This window comes from Seriola aureovittata, chromosome 13 (assembly GCF_021018895.1).
Source record: "Seriola aureovittata isolate HTS-2021-v1 ecotype China chromosome 13, ASM2101889v1, whole genome shotgun sequence".
In the NCBI taxonomy this organism is placed as follows: Eukaryota; Metazoa; Chordata; class Actinopteri; order Carangiformes; family Carangidae; genus Seriola; species Seriola aureovittata.
In genome coordinates, this window is record NC_079376.1 from 11,695,868 (window position 1) to 11,714,040 (window position 18,173).

The 18,173-nt window shown below is 43.1% G+C and overlaps 1 protein-coding gene across 2 annotated transcripts in view; it reads right to left on the bottom strand.

Moving 5' to 3' along the window:
* Window positions 1-16,695, bottom strand: part of rps6ka1 (ribosomal protein S6 kinase a, polypeptide 1) — a 48,080-nt gene extending 31,385 nt beyond the window's left edge. Inside the window, exons 1-2 of one of the 2 annotated variants that reach the window (XM_056393002.1) lie at window positions 15,962-16,695; window positions 8,301-8,345 (exon numbers count right to left, since the gene is read on the bottom strand). In XM_056393002.1, coding sequence (XP_056248977.1) covers window positions 8,301-8,345; window positions 15,962-16,024 — 108 coding nt within the window. In that variant the 5' untranslated portion in view covers window positions 16,025-16,695. The remainder of the gene's footprint in view (window positions 1-8,300; window positions 8,346-15,961) is intronic. The other variant, XM_056393003.1, reaches the window with a different exon arrangement.
* Between the last annotated feature and the right edge of the window lie 1,478 nt (window positions 16,696-18,173).

Here is an 18,173-nt window from a genome sequence, read left to right on the forward strand (position 1 = left end):
GTCAACATGGCAGAGAGAAAGTGATTATGTCAAATATGCAGTTCAGATATTGTATCTGGGCTCAGATTCGGACGTTTTCCGAGCAAACCGATTCAGAATCACAGGTTTGGAGATATGATCATCATAGTATTTGCAAATAATTCCTGGCATTCATCGGAGCTTGGCAATCAGGAGCAGCAGATGGTTGAGGAATAGAAACATATTCAGATGGTGTCAGGTTATTTATTAAACACTAGAAAACTGATGTATGTGTTCCATGTTGCAATCTTCAGCTCACTGGCACACCAGAAAAAAAGAGATAAGAGACAACTTCATCCCGATGCGGGTATGAGCTTCAGTAGGAGCTCGGGGCTAAAAACAAAACAAAACAAAAAATAAATTAAAAAAAATTAAAAAAATCACACACCTCTGCTGCAAAACTGTCGTATACACAAGGCCTAGTTTCTTCACATAAATCCCACTATTAGTCAGCAGAACCCAAAGGGGCAAGGAAGTGGAGTGGTTTGAAAACGATAGTATGCAACTCATCATGAGGTAAAATGCAAAACAGCCACAGCAGGGATGTGAGCCAAGAGAAAAAGGGAGATTGCTAAAGCTAGGAAGACATAAATAAGAGGAAGAGACAAGCAACTGAGAAGGTAGAAATGAAATGATTTTGCCTTTTTTTTTTTCCCCTCCATCAGACCCTCTGAGGGCAAATTTACCAGATTGAAACCCCTCCAAGGAGCAATGCATGCAGCGGATCTACTAAGGAGAGTGCTCCCCTTGACAGCTGGACGCGGAGGGGGGAAGATGGGAGCGGACAAGCGTTTGGGTAACCTCCACATGAGCAGACTTCGCTTAAAAGAAATAGTTCTGGGAAAGATGCTTATTTGCTTTCTTGCTGAGGGTCAGATGACAGAACTGACCACTCTTGTACATTTCCAGCCAATATGAAGCTAGAGCCGGAGGTATATATTGTTGTTGCTGTCAAAGGAAAGAGACTAGTATGGCTTATCTTCTCCTTCTCTCTCTTGTATCCCATTACTTTTCATTTCTCCCCCCCTTCCACCTCCCCATCCTCCTCAGCCTTTTTGCACTATAGTTTATATATAGGCCTATAACACTGTCTCCAACTTCACTGTCTCCACAATCTCCTACTGTCTTAATTAGTGTCACTTAGCAACCACAACTATTCATGAGGAGGCAGGGATTTGCACTCCGCTTACTCACTCATGAATCCAAGCAGAATGTACAAACACATGTATACACATGGGTACAAAGTGCATCTTCTTACAGCAGCTGCTATGATATATGCACATCAGTGGCATGCAGGGTTAATTCCTCACCAATGTGACTTCCGGAGCATCATCTCATCAGGTTCATCTTAAAATAGGACAGTAATTCACAACATGCCACAATGGCCATGAGAAAGAAGCGCTGGATACACAACCGCTCCATGCAGGAAACAGATTGGATACCAGTGTCTTAGGTCATCTGGACCATCTTAACTCCATCCAGGATTTGAGATTACACACGGACTGATTTTACAGGAACTGGAGAGGAGAGTTTACTGTGTCTCTCTCTGTGGAGTATGTATGTGTGTATCTAAGAGTGTCTGCGTGTGTGTGTGTGTGTGTGTGTGTGTGGGGGGGGGGGGGGGGGTGGGCAATGCCACATAAATCAAGTGCGAGGTCAGGCTTGTGAAAGAAAAGAGAGAGCAGTTGCCATGCCTACAACATGCATGTGCAAACAGAGAGGCTTATGGTTACACAAATACACGCTGCGAGGCTACGCAGCCTTGACTTTCCCCATTTCCCTGACTCGCCAGCCCTGCAGCGCTCTACGGTAGCCCAGGGGTCAAAAAGCTCATCATGCAGGCAGCAATCCCTGCCCACACACTCTCGTAAATACTGGTAAATATTTAATCAGTCCTGGAAACACTCAACACCAAGGCTGCACTGAGCCCTTCTTTTGATTAACACAAACATGAGCAGAAAGGCAGAGATGCGCTGCAAGTGTGTGTGTGTGTGTGTGTGTGTGTGTGTGTGTAAGCCCGGTCACTGATCTGAGGATAAGGACAGATTAGCCAGAGGTACACTGGACCACACTTCACAGACAGCTGATGTGTGTGTGTGTGTGTGTGTGTGTGTGTGTGTGTGTGTGTGTGTGGTGTGTGTGTGTGTGTGTGTGTGTGTGTGCGTGTGTGTGTGTGCATCTGCTTCACACACGTCATTCCCAAGAGCCCCAAAGTGTGTGTTTGAAGTGCTGCCTTATTCTGCCACTTCCTCCTTTGTGGCACACTGAGTCTTTCTTCAGTCACAAAGCTCTGAACTGTGCGGCCGCATCTGTGTCCACAACTGACTGACTGGAGGGAGAACTATGCCAAAGCGGCCTACTGCTTCCTCTCCTCTCCGCGCTTCTCTCCACTTCTGCAGTCCTCCTATGCCGTTTGCTCCTCCCTCCATTCCCTCTCCACTCACGCTCTTGACAGTTCCCTCGCTCCCGTCTCCGCAGTGCCCTCTTGTCACTGGGTCAGTGAAGCACAAATACCACTCGCTCAGCACCTAGCTGCAGCAAAAAGCCATTATCTACATTAGGGGGCTACATAAAATGTCACTGACACCAATGTGAAAAGGCATTACCTCTCTCTGCCGTCCGCCCTCATGCTTGGTAGGTGGGAGTTCACACTGGAGTGGGAATCACACCAAGCAAAATAAAAGCTCTCACACACACACACACACACACACACACACACACACACACACACAGAGAAGCAAAACTGCATACTACGTATATTATTGACCACATACTGCTTGTTTCTCAACATGATGTAGTGAACGTTGCTGATGAGAGCAATTTTAGTGACAAACGACCAGAGATTGTTTTGAAACGATGAAACGATCACTTGCATAAAAAGTAAAACTGAATTCACCTCACGTAGATTTGAAAGGTGACTGTAAGAGGTATATAGTGTGTTTTAGAGTTTTGTAGTTTTTGCATATTAAAAATTGTGAAAATGCCTGTTACAGTTTCCTTGAGCCAAAGGTGACATCTTCAAATCAACCAAGTGTCCAAAACCCACACATACAGTATTTAAGTAACAATGACATAAACTGAGAAACACAAAAAAAAACCCACATGTGACGAGCTGGAACCAAAGAATATCACATTTTTGCTTCATAAATGATTTAAAGTTACAGCAAAATTGTTGTTGATTAATCTTCTGTCGACTGACCAATCAAAAATAAGTAATATTTTTGCCAAAAAATGACTCACGTCTCAGTTGTACTTTCCGTCAGTGTGGTCCTTCCCATCATTTAGCTTGTAATCAATAACACCACAATGGCTCCAGCGGCTGCCTTGTGCTCCCGCCTTTATGTCTATAATACCTACAAAAGCTGTCTTCTCAGAATGTGTCCTCCATTTGCAGGGATGGAGGAAAATCATGAATTATCCAATTATAACTCCACTTGCTTTTGCCAGGCTGGCTGCCAGTTGATTTGATGTGAAACCATGACAACCAATTCTCCTCACGCCGAGGGAGCATTACAACTTCTCGAGATTCAGCCATAATGTAATAAAAAGTAAAAATCTATAATCTGTGACAATTTGTAGTAATAAAACAAAAAAAGCACACTTTTTTTTTTTTTTTTGACTTCCAGAACAGGGATGGGAGGGAGAGCGGGAGGGAGAGCGGGGTAACGTTAAGAAGACATCACCTGAGATTTATGGTGTATGATTTGCCGAAGTATAAAAAGTTATATATAATTTGAAGCTTTACTACAGCCGGTCAGGAACTCTTAAAAGTGTTTGAGGTGGAAGGGGCTCAGTTAAACAAAGGTGAGGTCTCATACATGACTGCACCACCAGGTTTTGAGCAACATTTAAATTAAAATGTGATGACAGTTGGTGAGATGTTTGCTTATGTTGCCAGGCTGTTTGAATCAAATCAGGTCAAAGCACTCCCACACAGTCCTCAAGATGCAGATTATGAAGGTTAGACTTCAAAATATATAATTACTGAGGAGGTGTTTTTCCTAAATTTACAAAATAAAAAAAAAGGTTTGTTCATTTAGTCATGAATAATCCGTGCTGTAGAGAAATATTTCAAAATGGAAGGTACGTTTTCAGGGGCTTTAATGCACAAGTTGCCATATTGCCGTGTGTAGAATGGCTGCACATATTGTATTTTACTCTAACACAGCAGATTGTCCTCGCTGTCACACACACACACAAACTACCCGGTATAGATGGTGAGAAAGGGACTCAGCTTCGCTAATAAAGCAAAACACAATTAAGAGCGAGAGACTATTGTTACTTCATTAAGACGATCAGTTCATTAGTGAGGCAGACTAATGTATTTGATTAGGTAAATTACAGCAGGCTGAATAAATTCGCTGCTGAGAGTCTGATCAGATCTGTAGTTTGTCATCGTGCCTGATCAGAGGAGTTTTTGACTTGGAGATGCTGCAAACGTCGCATGGCTGAAACTGTTTCTTTGTTTTTGACAGTCTGCTAGCTTCTCCCCTTTTGTCAGCTGTGGGGTTTGCTGTAGGCCAATAATTTTCAATCTTTTTCAAAAATAGTGGGATTCTTTGCTTCACAAACTCTGGAAATCCTAGTTCGCTGGTTTTTCTGGTTCGGCAATTAAAATCGATGACACATCCTCATTGGTCAAAGCTGAAGCTTTCAGGGATTTGTGCCGCAACAAAGGATTATTTTCATTATTGACTGATCTGGCATTTTCATTAGTAACTTATTTATCATTCAGCCAATAAAACGGTCAGAAAATTGTGAAAAATATCCATCAGAATTTCCCGTGGCGATTAGATTAGCCTGCAAGTCAATGGCAAACAGCTGATACTAGATCATACAAAATTGGGTTAAATGGCTGCCACCTTGAACCATGCCCTGAGGAACTTGTGTAAGGTCACTCTTGCCTGCTATGCTAAATTATTTTCACTTCCTTTTTGACAGTCCTGTGGCAGACAGCTGACCTTTCACCACATACAGTACGCCATGTTTTTTTTTCCCCCCAGATCACCTTATTCTGGCACTTCTTTCTTAGAAATGGAAACTGTCATACCAATTGGGTCAGCTTTTTTGAACAAGTCTTCCTCGCAGGTGTCCCCAAGGGCAATGAAGACAAAATGATTTGTTGCTAGAAATAGGCCAATTTCCACACTAGTGTGGGAACAAATCTTTGTCAGCCTGGTTTTGTGCCAGGGAGTAAATTGACGGGTAGCGTAATCCCCTGTGACGAGACGAATCCGTTGAGTATCCTCTCAGGTGACTGTGCTCTGCTGCCTGATCATCCCATCAATACTCCTCACCAGAGGCCGTTTGTTGGTCACAGCTACTTTACTTTTACAATAGAATCTTACTTTTTTCCAAGTTCTTTAAACTACCAAATGTACAATAACAAAGACATGGTTGTTATCGTCTTTTTACTTATGATATTGATATTTTCACTAGGGATTGATAAATAGATTAGCCTCATCAATTACCAGAAACAATCTTATTCTCCCTTTATTTTGAAAAACTAACTCTCTACCTTTCAGCTGGGAGCCGCTCAATCGCTAGTGATTTTGCCCTTCTCACACTGTTTTTTCTGAATGGTTTTTCGATGCCTCAAGAGGTAAAAAGAAAATATACAGCATTTCTCAAAAAGAGGCAAAGATAAAAGAAATGTCAAAAAAAAAATGAACAGTTTTATGCATCAGGATTTGTTATGGTCTCATTTTCTACCATTGTAATCACCTCGCGACCGTTTATATTAATTTCACAATCTTCTCGACCTCCAGGTTGGGAACCACTGGACTAAAGGATTAATCGTAGTCAATTGAAGCAACTATTTAACTTGATTTCTACCTTGCTTTATTCTGTTTTAATGTGTCCCCCCTGAAATCGATGACAAAATAAAAGTCTTAAAAAAACAACCACAGAGTCACTGTGTTAAAACCCTGTGGAGTCCCCTAACCTTTACTTGCTGCGGTCACCTTTACTATCAGGTTAATGGCTCTTAAAAAAGCGAGGGAGGGGCAAATGCAGCACTGCTAGCTGGGTAATATGCTCCTCTGTATTCACCAAGTTTTATACCATATGAGGAGTCGCAGAGAGAAATGTCATAGAGGAATGTGATAGCTCATTAGTGCTGTGGATGTTTTCTCCAGGTGCAGAGGACTGACTTAACCTCACCGCCCTCAAACACACACACAGGCACACGTATACCATAATGCTGAGGACTATCACTTTAACTTTTTTTAAAGCCTATTTCAGGTTTTAACATTTGCATCAGCCAACTCAGGCAGGTACCCTTGGTCTCAATTGTTACCTTTGTCCCCTCCCCCTCTCTCCCTCCCATTAGGTCTGCTGGAGCCAGGTAACTCCCATGGCTAGAGTAGATAACAGCAGCCATTATCAGATTCCCAGCATTTAGACAGCAGCTCAGTATTGATTGCTGTACCGGCTGGTTACGACTGCCCTGACTTGCATGGTGCCAGAACAGTCTGGGGACCTGCTCTACCCTCATCCGCAACAACAAACAGCATCTCAAAGTCAGATGTATATTTCAAGAAGTTATTTAAAGACTGCTGACTTATTCTCACCACATGAAAGTCAAAATCCATTATATTATCCTATCTTAGGCCTTCTATCCATTTCTTTTGAGAAACATGAGCTACCAGTCCTGTAGACTCCCAGGCACACCAGCTTGTTAAGAGGCCATCCTAATTAACAAGATTACATAAATGATCAGATTACTGAAATAACCCCCCCCCCCCAATCAATTAGCCCAACATGTAAAGTACATAATCACACAGCAGCCCAGGCCTGAGCCATAATGAAATATTATCGACTTTTGGCAGAGTCATATTGCGATGATACGATTAGGGATGTACCAATCCAACAGGCAGGATTGGTATCAGTGCTGATACTGACCCCATTATACGGATCAGGCGTCTGCCATGATGTGACCAATCCAGGTTCTTTTTTAGTGTCAGAATGAAATTCAGTGTCTCTGATACCAGCTGCATCTGTTCTGTCACAGAAGGTGCCTCAGCGATCTCTGGGTTCATGTTAAGCATTAAAATGATTCCAAACGATGTGAGGTACCATAACATTTAGACAAAAACTGAGCAGTGGTGTTGAATTGGTAAAAATCAGTTTCCAGAGAAAAATAAAAGTTCAGAACATTCAGAGCAATTTGTAACAATTAATTTGATTCAATTGCCATATCATGTGTGGAAAATATCCTTATTAATATTGTGATAATGATTTCAATCATACTGCCCTTTTTACCAATAATATTATTTTTTTATTTTGAAAATGCACATTTCTACTGTTCAAGCTAAAAAGCTTGTGTCTTTTATCTCTTGCCATCAAACATTAGTGGTTTTTGACCAGCTCTGCCCCTGTGTGCTGACTCCTCTGACTGAAACCCTTCCCTCTCATCCAGCGCACTCAGCTCTGCCTCAGTCACAGCACATTGTTCTGAACTGAAAGAAAAGACGAGATGCTCGTCAGAGCCTCTCCCCCTTGAGAGTGAGGATAGAGAAAAAAAAAAAAAAAACAAGCTGAGCAAGGAAGAACATTTCCTTGTCCTCTGCTACAGAGCTAGAGAGTAACAGTCTACTGGAGGAAACAGGATCACGTTTCAGGGCTGGACAATAAAGCGCAGAGGCCGGCCAGGAGGCAGGAAACGGCTGACTCAATGATTTTCAGTGAGCGTGTGTTTCTGTGTGTGCACGTCTGTGTACGTCTGTGTATATTTATCTCCCCGTGACATGTTAACATCGTTAGCAGGACAGATGAGGACATGCGGGGTGTGTAATACTATGGCCCTATAATATTGACCCAGACACATCACTATACACGGTGGTCCAGACTGTTGCTCAATCAGCCTCACTCAGACAGAATTCAATACATTAAACTCCTGCCAGCTAATGCCCTCTGTGGGCTGTCAATGCAGTTGCTAAATGAATAAATCAACGCGCAGTCACACATTTGTGAGCATGGACATGAGAGACCACGGCGGCTTTCTCTTCCTCCTCCAGCGGAGATGGGAATGGCTCAAAATGAAGATTCACACAGGAATTTGCCCTTTGATGGAATTTCGCCTTCATAGAAAAGCACAAACAAAAGAATTCTTTGCACAAGTTGTGTCCAAGTCCTCAGTCTAAATTATTGGATGTTAAGCTGCATGAATATGAATGAGTCACATTTGTGCGTGTGTGTGTGTGTGTGTGTGTGTGTGTGTGTGTGTTTGTGTGTGTGTGTTTTTTGCATGTGTGTGTCTGTGTCCCAGAGAGGCCACGTACCTTGACAGCTGGCGTGACTCCATCCTCAGCAGTGCTCTGCCCATTCTGTCAAGAAAGCAAACGAGGGAAACAGTCAGTGTGTGTGGCACCGCATGTATCATGTATGTGTGTGTGTGTGTGTGTGTGTGTGTAAAGGATGGAGACACAGAAAGAGAAAGAGAGGGAGAGAGAGATGCAACAGAATATTTGCAAGACTGTGTGGGTGGCAACAGTCCATTGTATCCAGCACTTTGCTCCTCCGCTGGCAAACCCAATAATCTAAGGCTGACACACAAATGCACATCGCTCATTCGTTCCCCAGTAGGTAAGTCTTGCTGAGAAGGGTAATCATTGTTATTTGTCAAACAACGGCTTGCCAAAGGCGATTCAGAAAATCAACATGTTGTTGATACAGCGGGAGTGGGCGGCTAACTTTGAACACAGAGTGGGATTTCAGTCACATTAGGTGATTAGATACATCTCTTGCACACAAAGCTAAAGAACAACAAGGGGAATGATAAACAGAGGACAGAGGTAATATCGTGAGATACGTTTGATTTTGATTTTTAAAAAGCAGAGGGCCATTATGATGTCAAGTCAAATTAGCATCACTTGTTATTGCCCATGTGTAGTCTACAGAGGCCAGACAGGCAGTGGAACAAAAACACAACATCACTAAGATGGGTTGTCCAGTGGCACTCGTGGTATTTGTTCAATTAGAGAGGACTTGATTGATCACAATAGGAGAGGGTGAGGCTTAGAAAATCAGTCCTGGATCCATCCCAACCACATATTGGAGGTTGAAAAACAACCGGTTGCATGTGTAAAATTACACACTATACACAGATGGGTAGTTTTTGTTAACTCATTCAAACATTATTAGACAGATTTTCCATTGCATTTTTGGGTTCCCTTTTTTAAATTTTTCTTTTCTTTTTTTTTTTTGTTTATAAAAAGGTCCCCCGTCCAATCAATGATTTCTTTTTGCTATTGTTACTTCATTTGGATGTTTGACCTCCACCGACCTCCAATGTGCAGACTCTGACAGTAGAGGGCCGTTACGTACCAGCTGACGAGTCACCATAACTCCATCCCCACCATAACTGTTCATGACCTTGTGACTAGGTGGAAGACAATATTCAACTTACATCACAAACACATACAATGAGAATGGGCTTTTCAGTGAAGTAAGGGATCTCTTGCGTCCAGCAGGTAAACTTTTGAAATGATCAGTATTTGTAGATTCATTGATTCTAGGAGAAGGAGTGGATACAATTTTACAAATTTTTTTGAAAAGATACATCAGACAAATTACTAGTATTTATTTATTTGAGTATTTTCAAGTGTCTTAAAAACCTGAGATGGTATCTTTAAATGTGCAAAATGGTATAAAATCAGTTCCAGATGGCTGTATATGACCAATGAGCTCACTTTCATGCTGCACATGATGAATAACACACCATGCCATAAGTGGTGTTCATCACTTGTTGCATCATATAAGCGGAAACGGTAAGAAGTGTCTCATGTCTTCCACTTTCCCACCGATTTAAAAAAACAACAATGCAGTTGAGATCCTACATTTCCCATAACGTAGCTCAACACGCAGTTGTAGCAAGTAAATTAACTTTGACATGTAAAATTGGTGGGCGTGCCCCTTTAATGAAAAAGTCTTGCCCCAATGATGAAAGAGAAAATAAATCCATGATGATAACTGACCCCTTCCAACGATCAAAGAAAGACTGCTGGGTCCAGAGTCAAGTTGTCTGGCCAAGTGTGAGCACCCCCTCAATAACACCCCCCCCCCCCTTTTTTCCACCTCTTGCTTTGTTTTTCCATTACAGAGGGGCGACCCTCAGGCTGTTCACTTCCTCCATGCCCTCTTCCCACTTCCTCTTCCTTTACACTGCACAAAATAGACAGGCAAACAACACAATGACAAGCAGTGGCCTTAACAATCAAACACTGAACCGAGAGGGTAATAGAGTGAGTGGGGACACCGGGGGAGGGGGGTTGCACAGGCAGTGACAACAGAGCAGCTTTTCTGGGCTCTTGTATACCGCAGGGAAAAAAGACTTTGTGAGGAGAATGAACACAGACTGTGGATCTACATCACAACACATTTTCGTCTGCGCTGCAAGATTGGATGTGTCTGGCAACTGGATGCACTTCCTTATTCTCTGCTTCACTCTAAGCAACAAGCAACAGCTATAAATTGGCTGAGTGCCACCAACCCCTGGCATTTTTACAGTTCATCTGGTTGGACTTTAATCACGATCCCAAGGGAGGCAATTTCATTTAGCCAAACTGTGCCCGTCATAAAAGCTGTATGAGGCATAATGTGAGGTGGCATGGGAGAAATGGAAGCAATTAAGCATCCAAGTGCAGTTCGAAGTCAGGCACAGATGTGTGCTGGGAGTGACAATTTAACAAAAACCAAGACGAAGTGGAGTGCGTGCTGCTATGATGAACTCTGCAGACAAATTTAATCTCAGTGTTCTCACTTCCCACATCAATCCAATTACTGATTCTCTTTACTTTATCTTCCCTCGGTGAGGTGTATGTGGTTGGTTTTGTCTAACCCGGTATGGTGAGTGGGAATCCTAAGCGAGTGAGTGCAATTGTCTGAGTTAGTCGGTGTGTGTGTGTGTGTGTGTGTGTGTGTGTGTGTGTGTGTGTGTGTGTGTGTGTGTGTGCGGTCAGAAGGGCCTGCTCTACGTTGCTGCTCAACACATTTCAACCTCATTAGCTCTGCATGGCTGATCCAAGTGGCCCAGTTAATGGTGTTTTCACTCCCCTGGGCTTCCTCAGTGAAAGCTCAGGCATGCACATACACACAGGCAGCCACGAAAATACACTCAAAGTTGAATACATTAATAAACAAAAGTGATATTGTAAACACAGTGAGGACGTACATCAATTACGTTGTACAAATACATAAGTAAGATGCACACAAATGTTCAAAGAAGAAGTTTACCAGCCACAAGCAAACTCTAAACACACTAATCTATTAAGCCAGACAGGAGAACTTTTAATTTCTCACAGGACTCCTATATGATTAGACAAGTAAACAATCTTAGAGCGCTAGAAGTGTGTGTATTTGATAGATAAATCTATGTTTGTGTGATTAGAGCAGCGCTGCCCTGTAACTAGGCAACTAAGAACCACAATAACCATACTTTGTCTGTGTCTGCAATCCTATCTGACTGAATTTCTTGTAATCCAACCTGCCACTGAGTATCGACAGCAGGTCACGTTACTAATGTCCTCTTTTGGTTGGTGCCAGAAAATGGAATTAGCTATTTCTATTTGTCTTCTTTTTTTTTTAGTCTGTGCTAAAAGGTTTCTCCCCAACATCAGCAACCACGAAAGTGTAGAGAGAAGTAATTAGGTTTTTCAGCACCAAACCTGCTTCACTGCCTGACTGTGGATGCACAACACACAGTCTTTGCTTCACTGGTCGATGCACATTTAACACTTTCTGAACATTCGAAAAGAAATGAGACCGCACTTTCCCAGGGCACCTATCAAGTAAAGGGTTGTGTTATCACATGCCCAACCCAGCCCTCCTCCACTCCCACAGTCCTGCTCAGGTGTTCCGCGGGTCACACCCAGATTAGCCGCAGCGAAACTGCACACACGCACACACGCACACGCGCACACGCACGCACGCACACGCACACACACACACACACACACACACACACACACACACACACACACACACACACACAAGCATGAAGGTGACCCGAGCATGCACACTTGCACAAGAACATGAGTGTACACTGCTGACCACACCTGGCTAACAAACATGGTGCAGATTCCTCTCATTAACCCTACTTTCTCCTCCACACCTCCCCTTACGTAATGAAGAAACAAGACTCCACTCTGGTCTCTGTACCTGTCCTGCAACATCTAGGCTTGTACAGTCCTGCTCTATAAATCCTAGCTTGTGCAGTGTTGCTTACATAAATACACACTTACACTTTTTACTCTGCCCTGTCTTTTGAAATGTAAAGTACTATATAACAACAGCAACAGTGTGGAATTATTTGAAGTCTCGCAGATCTGAGTCCAGATACAGACTACCACATTTAAATTCAAACCTGGGATCTAAATCTACTAAACTAAATACTGTTATCGCACCATCTTGCTTGTCATCTCACGGACACAGGCAGGCGTAGTTAGAAAGCCTGTTATCTGACAGAGGGGCTCAGGTTGAAAAAGTAAGACGGCAGGTTCAAACTAGCTGATGCAAAGAAATGAGAGGCTAGCAGTGAACAGGGTGAGAAATAATATGCAATGAAACAATGGTTGAATAAAATAAATACAATAAAATGATCCCCTCAGAGGCAGGAACCACCAAACTTAACTTTAAAAAGTGTCTCATCAAGCTACTGCATGAGCAGAAAATAAATAAATAAACAGTCAAATCCAGGCTGCAGCGAGAGCGGGCAATATAGATCAATATTTTCAACTAAGTGTACAGTGAGAAAATAAGCAGCAAACTACCTGATAAACACTTCGCTGCATCTCCAGCTGGTCATTACAGCTTTTGTGCCAAACTTCAAGGACTTGGTTATGCAACAAAGCTTTTATAAACATAGTTCTTGAGTTTTTAGGAACTAAATGTCATTCACTTAATCCACTCCCTCCAGCCATGCTACACTGTAGAAATTTAGTAAGTTTCACAATCACCAGTGTGAATCAATGAGGTGAGCCAAAGTAACAAAGTTACACCGGACTCTAGGTTTTACCTAGCTTAGGGGCATGTGGATTCATTCGGCATATATCTGTTGTGGAAATGAAAACTAAACGCTGACAGAAGCATGATTCAGATCTTTTGGTCGACCCGTCTTAACATAGTAGTGGCAGTGACCAATGCAGGTGGTAGTGACTCAACTGGGACAGGATGGGGGATGATCTGCTGAAGAGTCTTCATCAGATGATTCACTGAGATTCACTTAATTCACTGCAGACATGGTTCGGTGATGAATAAAAGGGATTAACCAAGTAAATATTTTGAATAGCTCTCTTTGCACATTCATTTCTTGCTCGCTTCGCTTCAAAAAACAAGAGGCTAGCGAGTCTGATTCCCCATTCATGACACCTTCTCTGCTTCCAAACAGAAGCATTCACATAATGACTAATGGGGGGGAAACAGCCATCCCATCAGCCGGCCGTCATCAGAGCAAATCACTCTGTGCATGCGTGTGTTTCAGCCAAAAAAGTGTGTCCGTCCCATCTGTCCACATGACCAGATAGACTCCCATTGCTCGTGTGCTTCCCTTTTGACTCCCACAACATGTTCACTGGCATGGCCTCCACTCTCGCTTGCTCTTTATGCTCAATCAATCCGAGCCCCGAGCCAACTCTCCCTCTCTCTTTCCCTCTCTCTCTCTCTCTGCCATCGGGAAGAACCAAAGTGTGCAGCTGGCTGGTAGGTTGGTGACAGAGATAAATGGCATCGATCCCACTCTGACTGGCAGTGACTGGTGTGATTAAATTAATCACAGATACTGGATTTCTGGGGCTGTCTATACTGATACATAGGGACAAAAATAATTCCTCCTTATTGTATATAGGCTGATATTTACTCACATATTCTGTATTTTTAGCAAGAATCTCACAAATTAGTTTATCAAAGAGTTGTGAGCATTACACAAAGGCAGGGTTTTTTGTTTTTTTTTACTGTATAAAACTTATCACTCTTGGCACCACCATCTGTTCAGCTGTGATATGCTACTCAGCCAACTCGTATGCTGCAGAATACTGGAAATAGTTGAGTCTGCTGAACAAACTGTGTCAGGATGACACTGTTTCTAAATTACCTGAAGTGCCTCACGTGCAGGTTTTTCATTCATCATATGCACCAACACTGATGTTTCTCTGCTCTAAAATTAACGGTGACGCCTGTGTCTCTTAAATGTGCAAGCAATCATTTCTACCTCCTCGATAGTTGTAGCTCTCTTCTGATTAATGGCATGGCTTAATGAGTCAAGACCCATTAACTTGACTTGTCAGTTTTCACTTTCACATTTTTGTAAATCATTTCCAGGACATCTTTTTTTCTTCCCAGTGCCCACATTTATTCCAATGCCATCAAATTATTATCCCGTTATCCCGGCCGAGAAATGATCCTCATTCATAATCAGACTCATCTCTCGTGAAGCTGATTGAGGACACCTTGTAATATTGTGCACAGAGCTATTCATCAGTGAGATCAGACAGACAAAAGCATGGGTATCACATGCTCGCACCGCCCGCTTAATTGGCAGACTAATTCAAAAGAGCCAATTTGGTACAGTTAGATAAAGCCTTCAGTGTTATATTACAGTGCAGCCTAAAGTGCCACAGGTTGCTTCTGTGTGGCCTACGTCTGCTCAAAACGAACCAGAGTGTGATGGATGCATATTCTCTAAGCAACCCGTCTGTTCAAGAGGCAATTGATGGGTTCATGAATAATGATGCTGAATCAGAATAATAGGGGTCTGGACCACATTAAAGTCGCTATTCTCTCTCTCTATTGTCCTAAATTCTACATGTTCTGAGGTTTTGTTGGCAGAAGATTGTAAAATGTTCAATCTTTTAGAGAGTCCGTGCTCAACAATGTCACCCTCTACCTGCTGTGTAGTAATCAGACACTTGTGACACTTCTTTGTTTAAGTTAAACTCTGCAGAAACACACACACACACACACACACACACACACACACACACACACACACACACAGAGCGAGAGAGAGCACATACAGCATGACTTTGGTGGCACAAGTGCAGGTGCTACTGTGTTTAAACTGTAAACTATTAGCAAGAATAAGAAAAGAAGAAAAAAATTAACCCATCCTGCAGCCCATATTAAAAAGGTAGAACTCCAACGTTACCGAAATAAACCGATGATTCAACAAAGTTGAATTTTAAATGTGCTGACAGCTTAGCCTGTCGCCATAAGCGGAGGACACTCTCTCCCTATACCTTTACTTTGTGGTGCCATGTATGACAAGCCCTTCACACACTGGCAAGGCACTGGAAACCACTTGACAGGTGAGAACAGTGACAGACAGTGATGATGAGCCGGTTGCGTTTTCCTTTAGATCACAGACTGTCTGGGTCTCTGTGGTTCTGAGCTTTGAAATGGAGCTTGCCTGTGAGCCACAGTGGAAGAGGGAGGAAAAGTGGAGGCTTATTAATTTGAGCTCTTTGAAAACCAATGATGGGAAATGATGAAACATCTCCCCTCTTGGTTAAGGCGGCCAATCACAGCCTATAACAGGCCTGTACATGATTGTCAGTGAGGTTGTCAGTGGCACACTGACATGTCCTCTGGAAAACGAACAACCTATTCATCACACTCTGAGTTACCATGATTAAAAATGCATACTATTAATATTATGAATTATAAATGGAGTCTATACTCCCCAGGCTCTGAGTGCTGTGGAAAGTCTTAAGTAAACCAAATAGAGTGGGTGTCCAATCATTTTAGTCACTTTACTCTTAATAATCACTTTGGCACTCTTCTACAAAGTGGACGATAAACAGCTTAAACTGTCTCATAAAAATGAACTCACTCACCCCATTTTAATTTCCCCTGACCCTGGAAATCAAAGTTGAGCAAAAACTGCTCAGACAATGCGTGCAACAACAACAAAAAAAAAACAGCGGCGACACATTTCACCTCTCATTACCTCCGTCTCAAGCTGCACTAGTTCCATTGTGGGCCATGGCTCCGCGATCTGTGCAAGAGGCATTTTCGCAGGGATTTTCACAGTTTCCTCCCCTTCAGCTGCTGCTCGAGTGTCGAATGTGGTCTCCCGAGATCGTCTCGCCTGCTGCTCCTGTCAGGTGCAGTTCACTCAGAAGCTCCTCACTCAGGTCGCGAGTCCAGGTGGAGCGGATTTCCCAGCACTTTGCTCTGTGCTCAGAGGAAGATGACGCGCGTGCAGCCTGCTGCGAGCACAACCAAGAGCTCTACAAACAATTGTAATCCCTTGATATGACTTCGGCGTCGCTTGGACACTTGTGTGTGTTTGCTGAAAGTGGTAATCCAACTAAAAACACCATAAACACTAAACAAACCCTCTTGTCCTACCGGCTACGCGCACTGGCTACTCGGGGGGGGGGGGGGGGGGGGGGGGGGTTTGGGTTTCACAAGCAGGAGAAGGAGAAGAGAGCAGAGCCCAAACGTGTGATCCAAGCTCCCTCTGGAAAGGGAGTCTGCAGGAGTCTAATGCCACCTAAGGAGGGAATTAGCCAGAGTCCGTGCTGCCTTTGCAATCGACGCCAGGATCAAATCTTAACGCCTTCCTCCCCTGTGTGTGCTTGTGATTTCTCCCGGGCAGAAAAAAGGGAAGACTTCGTCTCCGTCCGCCTGGTTCCCCGCAGTAGTGTGTGATGCGCGCAGAGACCTCAGTGTGGCTCTGTAGTACGAGCAGGCTCCAACTCGAGCTGTTATTGGCAGACTCCAACAGGATTTTAATCCAGCCCCCTTTTCTACTTGAGCCGCCCAGGTCTGATCGCGCCATCATCCGGCGGAGAGATGAACTGCAAATACGTAATGCAGACTGGAGACCTATAGTGTTTCCAGCATGCTGCAGGTGCATCAGATGAGGATACAGTAGAGCTTGTGTGTGTGTGTCCAAAGGAAAAACTGTCAATCATCAATGGCAGATGAGAGCACTGGAAAGAAATCTGTTGGTTGCATAATCCTGTACACTTTGATCACAAAAGATGGAAGTGCAGAGTGCAGCTGACTCCCCATGCACTCAGTGACCTTGCTTTTACCAAACTAATTTTTTTTTTTTTTTTTTTTATTCAATGAAAGACCTTTAGACCCACATCACAACCTTCTCTAAGCCGAAAAATTACATAATAGATTACACAATAGATTTAAAGAATAAAAGAGACTAGAATTGTGGGTCGTGACCAGTGATGTTGGATTCTGTGCGGACATTACATTGATGCATCAGTCCTTTCATTGACAAATGCTCTTGTGATGGTCCTTGTAATCTTCAGTGATATTAAAAAAAACACCCCTCCACCATCAACACTTCTCTGCTTCATTCACTGCAGAGTGGATTTTGCTCTTGGCCAGCTTTGGTTACTATTGGCAACAGGAGAGCATCAAACCGCCTCGCCGTGGATGCATCAGATACATTTTTGATTCAAATTGAGATGAAGGAGGCATGGCATTTCATAGAGACAAAAAATGAGAAATTAAGTGGAATACAATGGAGCCTATGATTTGGTGCCTGTCTTTTGACGGATGTGTTGTCTAAGCAGGCTGCATATGCAAAATGCTGCCGCTCCATTGTTAAAAGCCTGTTTAAAATACCAACCTGTGGCTGCCACTTGCAGCTTTGTGACAGGTTAAACACGCTGATATCATCTGTGGGAGGAAAACACTTCCCATCTTGTGTAACTGCATATCAATGTTCCTGACACATCTGTGGCTTTTTGGACTTTGTATCCACGCTGTTACCATGCAACACCTTCTCTGTTCACTCCAGGAAAAAAAAAAAAAAAGAACTGCCACATTCATTCATTCATTCATTCATTCATGTCTGAAGGTTTCCTGCAGTTTCAACATGTTCACCCATTAGTGCATTTTCCTGCAGCTCATATAGTATTTCTGTGTGTATTTTCTACACGATCCACATACACAAGTCATGCTAACGTGCACATATGGACTCCACAGATTATTATTAAATGCTTGTTCCCTGGCACCTTGTCCTCCACAATTCTACGCGGCAAAGAAAGGAAAAGAGAGTCAGTGGCGAGAGAAAAATGCTTTTTCCTTTTCCCCTCAAAGCTTGTGGGGTCACTGCACAGCCAATTTATCTTCTTACAAATCCATACCACCCCATTGACAGGGTGGTCGGAAGGTGAGATTAGGCCACC